This window comes from Penicillium subrubescens (genome assembly GCF_028828155.1).
Source record: "Penicillium subrubescens strain IBT 31985 chromosome Unknown utg000006l_segment0_segment0, whole genome shotgun sequence".
Classification (NCBI taxonomy): Eukaryota; Fungi; Ascomycota; class Eurotiomycetes; order Eurotiales; family Aspergillaceae; genus Penicillium; species Penicillium subrubescens.
The window spans coordinates 249,136-262,280 of record NW_026643156.1 but is presented as its reverse complement, the minus strand read 5'-3'; the positions used below and the strand labels follow the sequence as shown (position 1 = coordinate 262,280).

The 13,145-nt window shown below is 49.3% G+C and overlaps 5 protein-coding genes across 5 annotated transcripts; 4 read left to right on the top strand and 1 right to left on the bottom strand.

The window, feature by feature from the left end:
* Nucleotides 1-2,211: 2,211 nt before the first annotated feature.
* Nucleotides 2,212-3,949, top strand: N7473_008625 (putative MFS transporter; the record flags this gene model as incomplete). Its single annotated transcript, XM_057154565.1, has 4 exons — nucleotides 2,212-2,464; nucleotides 2,527-2,639; nucleotides 2,713-2,907; nucleotides 2,966-3,949. The coding sequence occupies 4 exons, from the start codon at nucleotides 2,212-2,214 to the stop codon at nucleotides 3,947-3,949; spliced, it is 1,545 nt and encodes a 514-aa protein (XP_057005695.1).
* Nucleotides 3,950-4,581: 632 nt separating this feature from the next.
* N7473_008624 (uncharacterized protein) lies at nucleotides 4,582-5,575 on the top strand (the record flags this gene model as incomplete). The annotated part of the gene is made up of 5 exons (XM_057154564.1): nucleotides 4,582-4,675; nucleotides 4,739-5,070; nucleotides 5,130-5,191; nucleotides 5,253-5,468; nucleotides 5,533-5,575. 5 exons carry the CDS (start codon nucleotides 4,582-4,584, stop codon nucleotides 5,573-5,575), a joined length of 747 nt encoding a protein of 248 aa, XP_057005694.1.
* Nucleotides 5,576-6,341: 766 nt separating this feature from the next.
* On the top strand, nucleotides 6,342-8,078 carry N7473_008623 (MFS transporter; the record flags this gene model as incomplete). The annotated part of the gene is made up of 2 exons (XM_057154563.1): nucleotides 6,342-6,689; nucleotides 6,762-8,078. 2 exons carry the CDS (start codon nucleotides 6,342-6,344, stop codon nucleotides 8,076-8,078), a joined length of 1,665 nt encoding a protein of 554 aa, XP_057005693.1.
* Nucleotides 8,079-10,240: 2,162 nt separating this feature from the next.
* N7473_008622 (glycoside hydrolase family 76 protein) lies at nucleotides 10,241-11,851 on the top strand (the record flags this gene model as incomplete). Its single annotated transcript, XM_057154562.1, has 4 exons — nucleotides 10,241-10,340; nucleotides 10,443-10,690; nucleotides 10,761-11,210; nucleotides 11,276-11,851. 4 exons carry the CDS (start codon nucleotides 10,241-10,243, stop codon nucleotides 11,849-11,851), a joined length of 1,374 nt encoding a protein of 457 aa, XP_057005692.1.
* A 443-nt stretch (nucleotides 11,852-12,294) lies between these two features.
* Nucleotides 12,295-13,126, bottom strand: N7473_008621 (glycoside hydrolase family 75 protein; the record flags this gene model as incomplete). Its single annotated transcript, XM_057154561.1, has 3 exons — nucleotides 12,295-12,552; nucleotides 12,617-12,976; nucleotides 13,031-13,126. 3 exons carry the CDS (start codon nucleotides 13,124-13,126, stop codon nucleotides 12,295-12,297), a joined length of 714 nt encoding a protein of 237 aa, XP_057005691.1.
* Nucleotides 13,127-13,145: the final 19 nt, after the last annotated feature.

Sequence of the window (13,145 nt, the reverse complement as noted above, 5' to 3'; positions counted from 1 at the left end):
CATGCTTTTTCCTCCGGTGTCGGATGACGTCTCGGTAGACACAGGGAGTGTTTCGCTGCTGGCATGTTTTGCACCTGGGAGGAATTGTCAGATCATCATCCACTGCCAGTCTATTAGACCCAAGGGGCGCAATCTCACGGGTTCACTCCATTACACCGGATTTTGCGTTTTCGACACTCCTGGCAGGCCTTAGGAATGCGCCAACCCGCAGTGGGGGGTTTAGACGCATCAGCCATATCCGAACGACAAGGATGGCAAACTCGGCACTAGGGTCCTGGGCATGCAGGGGTGATGTTCCAGTACGGGCAGTAACCAATTAGCCGAGCAATGAAATTGAGAGACACTCGGCCCCTAGTGGCTTTCTGTACAATGGCTATGGGGATTGATTCTTGTGTGGTGGATATGAAAAGGGCGTGGGTTCATCCGCTTCATCCGTCTATATCCGAAGAGTCACGTGATTACACGGTCGCATTGCTTCATTCATTCCAATGATAAAGGAGACAAGTCCTCACGATGAAATCCCACGAAAAAAAATCTATAAAATTGTCTCAAGAACCAAGGGCCGTGGGGGTAAGTGGACCTGGAACTAAGTTGTACTGGCTGTATGCGGTGCTTCTCATTCAGACAAGGGACTAATTATGACACAGAACTGAGCAAATCCACTCAAAAGGACCGACGTACCCGATGAATTGATTGCATAATAGAGACCATGATTGTGACAACAGGCTCCATGGCCTAAGTCTATGGTCTGAACGTTGGATGTAGCCCAATTTGGGTGGATTCTGGCAATAGAGGCAAGGGAGCCACATACTCTCATATTCTGAAAGTTCAGATGATCAGCAAGAGTAGTGGACTTTCCCCGAATAGAAGAAGATCCAAACAGACTATCATAACGGACCTCAAGGGACTGACTCGCCAACTCAGATAGCCGATGTGCTTCCGATGGTAGTGACCGTCGGAACCCCCGTGTCCGCGTCAACAAGGCACAGCTGCTAAGATGTCGGCCCTGGCAGTTTTCACCTGATCACTAATAACGGAGTCACTACGGAGTACAGTAGTAGATATGGTACTCTGTAGAGTGTGGAAGATGAAGAGTCTGGTAGAGTCAGTTGGCAGTGGCTATCGTGGCGTTGCCGAGACCGTGTCGGGTAGAGCTATCGGCACTTGATGCTCACGGGTGACAGGCCGAAAGATGGAAAGATTATTAGGCTTGGGCGGCAATGAGAAGCAGGCTGAGTTGCTGAGTTTCTAAGTCTCTTGAGTTTGAGTTTTGTCTGTAAGGAAGTGCTTCAAAGGGCTCAGCATACATGCCGTACTGTAGTGTTGAACACACGCGGGACTGGTCCCGCTTGACGGTTTATCTTCCTGTCAGCTCCGTCCGGGGTTAACAGGGTGTCCGGGGTAGAACCCGAACCATTCTCGCTAAAGGACTCCATCGGATCGGAATTGTACCAGTCATTCGGAAGCAATCCGTACTAGCGTGACCCCGTCCATGATTCACCTCCACGTTTATCCTTCCCCATGTTTTGCGATGGGACCCTGAGTCAAGTGTGGATTGACCCACTCCAATTATACAAAGCTGGAGAAGGATGATAGACACATAGATTATCTTAACTGTGATGTCTGTTTGATGTACGGAATAATAGAGCTGCATAGGAGACTAACAAACACCTGCGCCCAAATCTGCATCATGATGATTGGCCTATTCTTCCCTCAAACTCTCCGGTCCCGCCAAGTGCGCCTCCCACCGAAAAACAACGCAAGTCACCAACTGCCAAGCAGACCGACTCCGTTCATTCTATGGATGGCTCATGCCCTTTGGGTCCTTTTCCGAACGAAGAGGCGTCGATGATTCTTGGCGCCGGCAAATCCAGATCAGAGGATAGCCTTCTAGCTGAGACTGGGGAAAACTCGTACCGCGGTCAATGCATACCTTATTGCTCAGATTTGCCTTCCCCATAGTCTAGACATTCCCCGCAACCCCAGATTCGATCTAGTTCGGGACTTCCGAGCGGGAGATAAAAAATGAGGGACCTACAGCAGACCGGGGAGGACATAAAGCTATAAATGAGGACAGGATGCACCCGGTGATCGTTATAAGCGACTGCTTGGCAACGGATTCTCACATTTCCACCCCCTCCTCTGCGCCCGTGAAACCTCCTAGCCCCTAGATCCCTACTGAATTCTTTTTCTTCCTTCATGGCTCCGACCATGGCGATTCCTGTGGCCGACCCTGAGGCTGCCAGGGATGAAAAGGCTATCTCTGATCATAAGGAAGACCTCATGACCGAAGTAGCTCGCGATGCCGCAGAGCGTGGCCATCTGGCGACCGATCAATATGGACATCCCATTGTCGAGTTTGACAAAGCCGCCGAATCCCGGCTGCGATTGAAGATTGATCTGTATATTGTTCCTACGGTGGCTTTGATGTATCTTTTCTGTTTCATTGATCGGGCGAATATCGGTAAGTCAGACTCATGGACAAGTTCAACCAGACCCCAAGCTAACGAAAGACAATCTGTGCAGGCAATGCCAAGCTGGCCGGTTTCACCAAGGATCTCGGATTGAAGGGTTACGATTACAATGCAGTACTGTCTATTTTCTTCGTCGCATATATCATTTTCGAAATTCCCAGCAATGTAAGGCATACTCTGGTCATCTGGGCAGTTGGATCCCAGGAAGAACTCGACTGACAACGCATCTATCATATAGCTCGCATGTAAGTGGATTGGACCAGGATGGTTCCTTCCTGCTGTTACGCTAGGATTCGGTATCTGTTCGGTTGCGACAGCTTTCGTCCATGACATCCACGGTGCCTCTGGTGTCCGTTTCTTGCTCGGCATGTTCGAGGCTGGTCTGTTGCCCGGTATCGCCTACTATCTGTCTCGATGGTACCGCCGCAGTGAGGTGAGTCTCTGTCTTCGCCTGTGTGAGTATTGAATATCTTGTCGCTAACAAGATCTAGCTGGCTTTCCGTCTCTCCCTGTACATTGTCATGGCCCCTCTCGCCGGAGCTTTTGGTGGCCTTCTCGCTTCCGGTATCCTCACCCTGGATCACTTCGGCGGTCTCCGCAGCTGGCGCATGCTCTTTGCCATCGAAGGCATCATCACCATCGGAGTGGCTGTTCTCGCATTCTTCACGATGACCGATCGTCCGGAAACTGCCCGCTGGCTCTCACAGGAAGAGAAGGATCTGGCCATTGCCCGTGTCAAGTCGGAGCGTATCGGAACTACCGAGGTTCTCGACAAGATGGACCTGACCAAGACTCTGCGAGGCATCTTCAGCCCCATCACTCTGGTCACCGCGTTTGTCTTCCTGCTGAACAACATCACCGTCCAGGGATTGGGATTCTTTGCCCCGACCATTGTCCAGACTATCTACCCGCACGCGACCGTGGTGTCTCAGCAGCTCCACACTGTTCCTCCCTATGTCGTGGGCGCGTTCTTCACTGTTCTGTTCCCCTTCCTCAGCTGGCGATTTGATCAGCGCTTGATCTTCTTCGTTATCAGCCCGCCCCTGATGATGACTGGGTACATCATGTTCTTGGCCAGTGAGAACCCCATGGTCCGGTACGGAGCTACCTTCATCATTGCTAGTGGAGCCTTCGCCTTTGGTGCCCTCTGCACCGCCCACGCTTCTGCGAACGTGGTCTCTGACACGGCTCGCTCCTCGGCGATCGGAACTGTTGTCATGTTCGGCAACATCGGTGGATTGATCTCCACCTGGTCTTTCCTGCCCTCTGATGCGCCCAACTACCACATTGGCAATGGCCTGAATCTGGCAACTTCCTCCATGACTCTTGTGCTTGGCGCGAGCTTGTGGATGTGGATTTTGTGGGACAACCGGAGACGTAGCAAGGTTGATGTCAATGCTGTATTGGCGGGTCTTTCGCAGAAGCAGATTCAGGATATGGATTGGCGCAACCCTGCTTTCCGCTGGCGCCCGTGATCTCTCCATCTCTGTGATGGGACGGTTTTTATGATGTTTTCGACTCATAGGAAGGACTTGATGTCTTTATTTTCTGTTGAGGGTGTATTAAATTATTATGAATGTGAATATTGCTTCAATTTGAAGCACAATCTTTGGCACTGTTCCCTTTTGAGTCTTGAGTGGTATTTTGTAGTAACCTCAAGCGAATTCAGTAACCAGCCTCTGTAAGTGAAATTTCAGTGAAGGTTGCCGAGAGAACTGGGCAGCGGCCTGCTGTAGGGGGTCGATTGTGCAGATGGCGCCTGATATCAGACACGTGGTGTAGGCTAGATCCGCTTCTCACATGCGACGAGGCTGGATTTAGTTTCTGACTTAAACAAGCACGAGATGATAAGCCTCTACAATGTATTGAATGATGAATAAGTACAAGAAAGAGCAAATACCTCGATGTGGACATCTTCGGTGACTTGCTTTTTCGAGAGCCCGACTCCCGGTTCGGGTTTCGGGTTTTGTACTTGTCAGGCTGGGCTTCCTTCCCAGGCCGGTCCCGGGGTGTCACCACGAGAATAAATATGCGATTGTTTACCCAAACTTCCAAACCTGCCCTCCAAGACTCACCAGAATCGAAAACCAACTATTAACCAATCTTCATGTCTTGTGAAGCGTGCCGTAGTATTCCGCCCGTGACGGCAAATGGATACACCCCCCAAGGCCAGTTTGAGAAAATCGCCGGCCTCAACACCTGTAAGATGACTATCCCCCCTCCCTCGTGAAACTGCCTGACGAGTCTAACCAAATATCTTCCAGACGTCACCGGCAAAGCAGATGCAAAGATTGGACTCGTAGACATCTACGATGTCTTTGGAATGGCCAGCCAGACCATCCAAGGTGCGGATCTGCTCGCAGCGAGGCTGAATGCAGTGGTGCTCATCCCGGACTTTTTTGATGGAGAGCCGCTGAAGCATGAATATGTTCCCGCCAACACCGAGGAGAAGAAACAGATCATTGCGGAATTTATGGCCCACAAAGCCAATATCCCGCGCAACGTTGGTGTGGTGATCGAGGCCGTTGAGGAATATCGCACCCGATTCTTGTCTGTCCGGAAGTGGGGTGGGTTTGGCCTATGCTGGGGTGGAAAGGCAAGTCTGACCTTCAAGCAAGATGATGCCACATTTAGAGACTGACTACTGTCAATAAGGTCACCGTTCTGGCGTCTGGCCCCAACACCCCGTTCGCTGCGTCGGGCCAAGTGCATCCCGGGTAAGGCCTTTGTTCAGACTCTAATGAACCCTACTGACCAGAAGCTAATGTTCCTCCACAGAAGGGCCGACCCGGCGGATGCGCAAGCGCTGTACATTCCTCATATCATGCTGGCCTCTAAAGATGAGCCCGCTGACGTTATCGCGGGCTACGCTGACTTCTTTGCCAAGGGCGAGAAGGAAGGATATGTTGAAACATACAGCAAAATGTGGCATGGATGGATGGGTGCTCGAGCGGATCTTGAGCAGGAGGAAAGCCGGGCTGAATACGCTCGTGGGTGAGTTTTGGATTGACGTGATGGTTACTGAAAATTGGATACTGATTCATCATTTCTATTCCAGGTACAACCAGCTGGCCGACTTTTTTGAGAAGCACCTCTCTTGAAAGCCCCATGTTAGACAAGTAGCAGTGCCTCCTTGTGTACGGAGTATATCAATATCTGATTCAACAAAGCGCACATAAACCTCCTGCGCGGACATTCTCGCCGCAATATATTTCTTCTGTTGTAAACCACTCGCTCTCTGTAGGTGATCCAAATCTCAAGATGCATTGGAATTTTTATTCTAGCTCTTTGCTTTCTTGATCTGATTTGATAAATTAATCTTCAACGTAGAAAGAACGCACCAATGATGTTGTTGGCAACTTCACCTGCAGGCAAGTCGGAAATGCTGCTTAGTAAAACATGGTGCGCACCAATTGGATATCCACAAGTCTGAATTGCTATAAAGCCCCAATCTGGCAATTTATGTGGGCATAATAATGACTAATACATGCGGGTTTAACTATCCCTAAGTTACTCCGGGATCCACTGCTGCTTCTGTTCCGTCAAGGCATGAACACCTGAGGCACCAGTGATACCTCACGTGATCGGGGAATTTCTTAGGCCGTCTAGGTGCGACTTGACCACTTTAGGCAATTTTTGAATCTTCGCCGCTGGTCGAAGCATGAAGACCCACTTGTTCGACAAATAGTGCGCGATGATTCACCCAATTCACTCAAAGCAATCCCGGTAACGGGCCGCCAACGGGATCAAAATGAAAACACATCAAGACTTGAGAGGAGAACCGGCTCATCAATGGCCATGGCATTTGGTACATATTCGATGATATTTGCCTTGATTTGATGGACGGTTCTCAACCTCATTTGACTCATGGACGCGACAAAACAAGCCATTCAAGGCGTGGTTGAGATCCATCGCTCTTCGCCCGAGAACCATCCTGCTTGTGAAACGGTATCAAATTATGAGCAAGCACCATACTCTCTCCCAATCAAGCCGAATGAAAATGACCCGTCAGAGCAAAAGGAGGGTGACGTTGTCGGCGAGGCTCCGTACAGCGTCCTCCCTCATAGCGAGAAAGCGTTCGTGATCGTCGTTGGGTCCTTCGCCGCACTGATTTCTCCGCTGTCGAGCAGCGTGTATCTTCCGGCACTGAACTCTCTTGCTCGGGATATGGACGTTTCTGTCTCCTTGATCAACCTCACTATCACGACCTACCTAGTAAGGCTACCCATTTCATCCCGCTTCTGCGACCACGAGCCGGCGAATATGCTAATCCACAATCCTTGATAGATCTTCCAGGGCTTGGCGCCATCCTTTGTCGGAAGCTTGTCCGATGGCCATGGCAGGCGACCTGCTTACATTGCCGCCTTCATTGTTTACCTCGGTGCCAACATTGGCCTTGCGCTTCAGAACAGCTACCCGGCATTGATGGCCTTGCGTTGTCTCCAATCAGCCGGTAGTAGTGGGACGATTGCCCTGGGCAGTGCTGTAGTAGCTGACCTGACCACACGCGCAGAGCGAGGAAAATACATCGGGTATGCTAGTATGGGGATTTCTCTGGGTCCTGCTCTCGGGCCAATTATTGGTGGACTTCTGGATCATTTTCTGGGATGGCGGTCCATCTTCTGGTTTCTCGTGATTCTCTCGGGAGTCTGTTTCATCGTCATTCTTCTCGTTTTGCCTGAGACGTGCCGCGCTGTAGTTGGCAATGGTTCCGTGATTCCACCTCCGGGGAACCGCCCTCTTTGGGTCATTTTGGCACCTAAATTGCGATCTCGGCGAGATGAGAGGTCCCCAGACCCGACAACCATCCAGAAACCCAAGCGGCGACCGAATCCGATCTCCTCATTACTTATTCTCGCCCAGAAGGAAGCTGGATTGATTTTGCTGTATGGGGGGCTGCTGTTCTCGGGCTACGTGGCTGTTCTGAGTACGCTTTCGACCCAACTGAGCAGCCGCTTTGGGTTCAACTCCATCCAAATCGGACTGTGTTATCTTCCAATTGGACTTGGCAGTATCAGCTCTCGCTGGACTGTTGGAACCCTGCTAGATTGGAACTTTCGAAGGGAAGCACACCTTCAGGGTATGGCCATCCACAAAAATCGACAACAAGACATCGAAAATTTCAACATTGAACGAGCTCGGCTGGCTATTGCACTACCCATGATCTATGTGGGGTCACTCAGTGTCCTCGCCTATGCCTGGGTGATGCAATACCACACGTCGCTCGCTGGTCCCATTGTGATGCTGTACTTCATGGGTCTCACCACAAGTGGTTCGTTCAATACACTGAACACGCTGGTGGTGGATGTGAATCATCAGAGCGCTGCCACGGCTGTGGCTGCTAGTAATCTTTGTCGGTGCTTCATGGGTGCTGGTACCACTGCGTTTGTGGGCCCCCTGATCGATGCCATTGGCATTGGCTGGACTGGAACTATCGTGGCTGCTCTCTGGGGCCTGTTCAGTCCTATGCTGTGGCTTATTTTTCTGCGTGGGCATTCGTGGAGGCAGGAGCAGGCGGCTCGAGAACAGCAGAGGGAGAACGCAAGTGAGGACCCACAAGCCAGACCTGACCTTGAGAAGGGAAGTAGAGAAGTTCAGTCATAATCTGGGGAAAGCTTGCTGGTACAGGATTGAATCCATCATTTATGTGTACCATTATTCGAGCACCAGTGTACTGCATATACGCCGACCTCTGTGATAAGCTATTTTGGAAAACCCTAGATGTGAACACTGCTTACAAGACACCTTCTTTGTGTAGCTGCTCATTCATGATCTACGTATCTTACGCCCCGATCCAAGGATGAAGATATAGGCCCGAGGCGTTAAGTTATCTGCCGGAAAGGGTGGAAAACGATGGTATTTGGACTAGTGGATACGGTTGGCTATGTAAATACACTGACGGTCCTGAACAGCTTTGCTCCGTCATTATCAAGGCACCAAGGCATCCTAACACCCTTTTGGAACGAAAAGTCAATGCACAGACCACTGCTTACTGACGCGGCCTTTTGTTTGTCTCAGAAGAAGCCTTTCACGAAAATATTCTGATAAGCGCGAAGCGGAAATTGCCATTTCGAATGCATCCACTTCAGAGCGGATATGCCCCCACTCTCCTATCTCGGCATCAATCTCCACAAGCGATACCCTGACTGATGATTCACCTCCATAAGCCCCGTTGCCGGTTCCAATAATGAAGGCAGCAAGTTAGGCCCTGAGAACGAGGCAGTTCATTTGAAGCAACTGCCCCGCAGTGATTTGAGGGTACTTTGTCCAGACTCCAAACGATTACTGCGGTGGAGAAAGGAATCCAAGAGCTTGCGGATTCTAGGAAAACGCCACCATCTAAAGAGCTTGCACGTTGCAGCACAAAAGTTGAGGCTATTCGCCCCAATGGTGTTCAGAGGATTGGAGCTACGCCTAGGGCCGCAAATTGAAGTGGTCTACAAAATATTTGGCTTTCATGATTCTTATTTGGATTGCCTGTGTGATCATGCATTCGACTGGTATTCAAACCCAGAGGTTCACGTCGAACTATAGTCACAAATTCACATTTCCAGACAAGCTCAGTACAAGCAGGGTTATTTTTTCGTCAGACGGGTCGTACTTTGTGTACCGTGTTTCTGATTTTCCCAGATTTGAGTTTCGTGTCACGGCCTCTGGGAAATTGATCCGACAGCTACACTTCGGTGTCTACGACAAAATTCTTTCCATGGCTCTTTCACCAGACGGGCAAATCATCGCACTGACCGTCTATAACAGAAAGAACAAGGCTTCCCAAATAATACTTTGCAATGTTGCTGATGGGAAAGAGCTGGAAGTCATACCCACTGTGGACACGAGCACGGTGCTTGCGTTTTCTCCTGACAGCCAATTACTTATAAGTGGCCATATCGAGGGATTTCGATCGTGGGGAAACGACGTGAACACAGATGTATCATCGGCCTCATGAATGGATGTGGGAAGGATACGTCAACTCGCAGGTTAAGTTTGATGGCTTTTCTCATAGTACATCAAGTATTTCCTCCTGCTAATATCATTCGATGACATCCTACATCTTTTGTTTTTGACACTAATTTAAATCGCGTGAAAAATGGCAAATGGCTGGACGAGGGCATTGACTTGCATATATACAAGGTTGCTGTTTAATCAAGATCGGAAACAAGGCAAATCATTGGCCGGACCGAGAGTGGAGGCGATTGCGCGGCATTCGGCTTCTGTGGAAGGGGAATAACAGTGTGTGGGTTTTCAGGACCTGCTTTTCGTAAAGAGTCAAGCCCAGCGTTATATTATTCCGTGCAGACGATCGCCAAGAAATCTCGGAATTATTGTCGATGCCAACTCCCGGTGCCCTCTCCATGCTCAGATTTCCTGATCATCGTAAAACAGCGAAGCTTGGATTAGCTTGGCGGGCTCCGCTTGCCGGTTATCACGGGCCGATTTCTTTCTTTACTGACGGAGTCCTTCTGGGCGCGTGGCCGCACCCCACAATGCCACAATGAGTGTTGACGACGCTAGCGCCGAGGATTACGCATGCTCCTGGCGCTATATTTAATTTTCTATGAGGTACAATGGAGTACTCTGATTATTTCTGTCGAATATCTAGGAGTCCCTTTTCTCCAAGTGTTGCCAGTCAATAATGGTCTTTGGAATCGATCATTGAGTGTGCATCTGGATCGAATCCAGCTAATCTTTCTATGAGCTATCTCCGCTTCTAGAAAGAAGACCCGCTCGACCTCTTTTCAAAGGTACATACATTATCAAAAGCCAAGATGTATTTGCCTGGTTTTGGGCGTGGGCTGAAGCGCCTGGCGCTCACGCTTCTCTTGTCTAATCCGACTGGTGCTATTGATTTGAGTATCAATGATGAACGTACGTCAATCTGTGTCGTATGACCATTGCAGAAAAGAATGATACTACGAATTGATGGGGTTGAACGATTGAGGCGTTGATTGCTGATAATATCTGAAATAGAATCCATCAAAGATGCCGCCAGCACGACCACATACGCTATGATGACCTATTATCACGGAAACGAGACCGGCCATATTCCTGGAGCATTCGCAAGCAAATGGTGGGAGGGTGCAGCTCTGTTCTTGGCCCTACTCCAGTATTGGCATTTCACAGGCGACACAACTTACAATGAGGAGCTACGGGTTGGATTACAATGGCAGTCTGGTGACGATGGTGACTATATGCCTAGCAACTATAGCAGTTACCTGGTAAACACTTGTCCTAGCTATCTCCCGGATCCGCTTATGCAGAACTGTGTTAACTCTAACCGGCGAATAGGGAAACGATGACCAGATGTTCTGGGGGCTTGCTGCCATGACGGCAGCCGAGCTACAGTTCGCAGACGTTTCGGATGGATTTTCGTGGCTCTCGCTGGCCCAAGGTGTATACAACACTCAGATCAAACGATGGGATACGACTGCATGCGATGGTGGAATGCGTTGGCAGATTTGGCCCTATGAATCGGGTTATACCATGAAAAATGCGATCTCCAATGGTGGTCTTTTCCAGCTTTCGGCTCGACTTGCTCGGTACACGAATGATGCGACATATGCGAAATGGGCCGAGAAGATCTGGAACTGGTCATTGTCTTCCCCACTACTCAGCAACTCGACTTGGAACGTTGCCGACTCCACAAATATGGATGATGATTGCGCAACTCAAGGAAACACCCAATGGTCATACAACTATGGCACATATATGATGGGCGCCGCCTATATGTATAATTATGTAAGACATGATGCCTGAATCTATCTATCTCGATAGAGTCCCCTTACTGACGGATGAAACATTAGACAAACGGGAGTTCCGAATGGCTCTCTGCCGTCAATGGACTCATGAACAAAACCTTTGATCACTTCTTCCCAACCAGCAATGGCGGTATTTTCGAGGAAGTCGTCTGCGAGCCTTCAGAAAGCTGTAACGACAATGAGATTCTTTTCAAGGGTCTCGTTTCTTCGTGGCTATCATTTACAGCTCTCTTGGTTCCATCGACATACAACACAATTCTGCCATACCTCCAAACCTCGGCCAAGGCTGCTGCCTTATCCTGCACGGGACACAATAACAACACATGTGGAGTACGGTGGTATCAATCGAAATACGACGGATGGATCGGCATGGAAGAGCAAATCAGTGCCACTAACCTCTTTGTCGCAAACATGATTCAATTCGACACCAGTGGCCCGGTCACGGCAACAACGGGTGGAGATAGTACGAGCAACCCTACACAGGGTGAGAATGATACGTCTTCATCAACAACTAAACAAAGTACCATTACGACGGGAGATAAAGCTGGTGCTGGAATTTTGACTGTTGTCTTTGTCATCGGCTGGGTCGGCTTGATGAGCTTTACAGTACTCGGAGGCTGAACATCGGGTACTGTGCTACATTTTGGTTTCGGAGTTGGATTGGTTTGATTATCGCTATTGAATGTTTTATACCTGTGTTTATTGTCCATATTATAGAGAGATTTGCCTACAAGGTGCTCCTTAACTGTGTATTATAAGCCATGGCAAAGCCCGGTAGAAGGACGGCGCCAACAAACTATCCTGATTCTTATTTGGTATTAAGCCGATATAGGAGCTTGACTTAAACACGGGGTAAAAAAATCCTCGGAAATTACATATCATCGGAAAATATTTCTGTCTACCCGGTTGAGAAGCACCACGGATGTCAAAATTCCATTGTAAGATATGTTGAAAGTTGGCCAGCCGGTGGCGGGGATAACGTTTGACCGAGAGCCGGTACACTCCAACAATTTCTATCAACAACCTTCCATAAAGAGGGTCATGGAGTGCCACTTCTGCCAGAACTAGCTTTTCAATCCGGCCACAAGCTTGTCGCCCAAAGCCTTGATGCTGTCCTCAAAAGTGTTGCGATCTCCAGCCTGCCAGTTTGCACTGCTACCTGGAACAGCATCCTTACCGATGAAGCCTAGGTATAGGACATCATCCGGTCCATGTCCGTTGTTACCATTGATACCATCGTTGGGATAGCACATTTGTGCAAGCGAAATAGAGGCTTCCCCGGTCGAGTCGAATCCATTTGTGTCACCCCAAATACCGTACAGCTATACTATGTGAGCATTTCATCCCCGAGAAGGGCAGAGAGTTCACATCAGCGAGTAGACTTACCACCTGGTTATTGCAAACAACAGCCATAACACTCAATGGCTCCATGCCGTATTGCTGAGGGTCAAAGTTGGTGTTTCCAAAAACGACGTAGGGGTGGACATTTGCATCCAAATCTTGGATACCATACTGGCTCAACTGATCCTTAAATGCAGTCTCGCCTTGTCCAGTCTCATCGCTACCACAATCACCACCCTTGTCATTTAGACCATCGCAGTCTACATCCATGTTGTCGTATTGGCCGCCATGGCCAGAACTGTGGAGATAGATGGCACCATTAATGTCGCCGCAGTATGCGAAGGTTTTGATGCCATCGATGCCATCAGTGAATCCCCCTGCAAGCTGCTTGTTGCATTTTCCAGTCTAGTTTTGTTAGAGTGGTGGATAGGCTATTGGAATGCCAAGTCTTTGTCTCACCTTGTGGTTGTTATAAATCTGCTTGAGGTTATCAGGCAGATCGTAGGCCGAAGTGAGACCAGCCGATAGAATACATGCGATATACAGAAACTGCATTGCGGGAGTCCTGAAAATG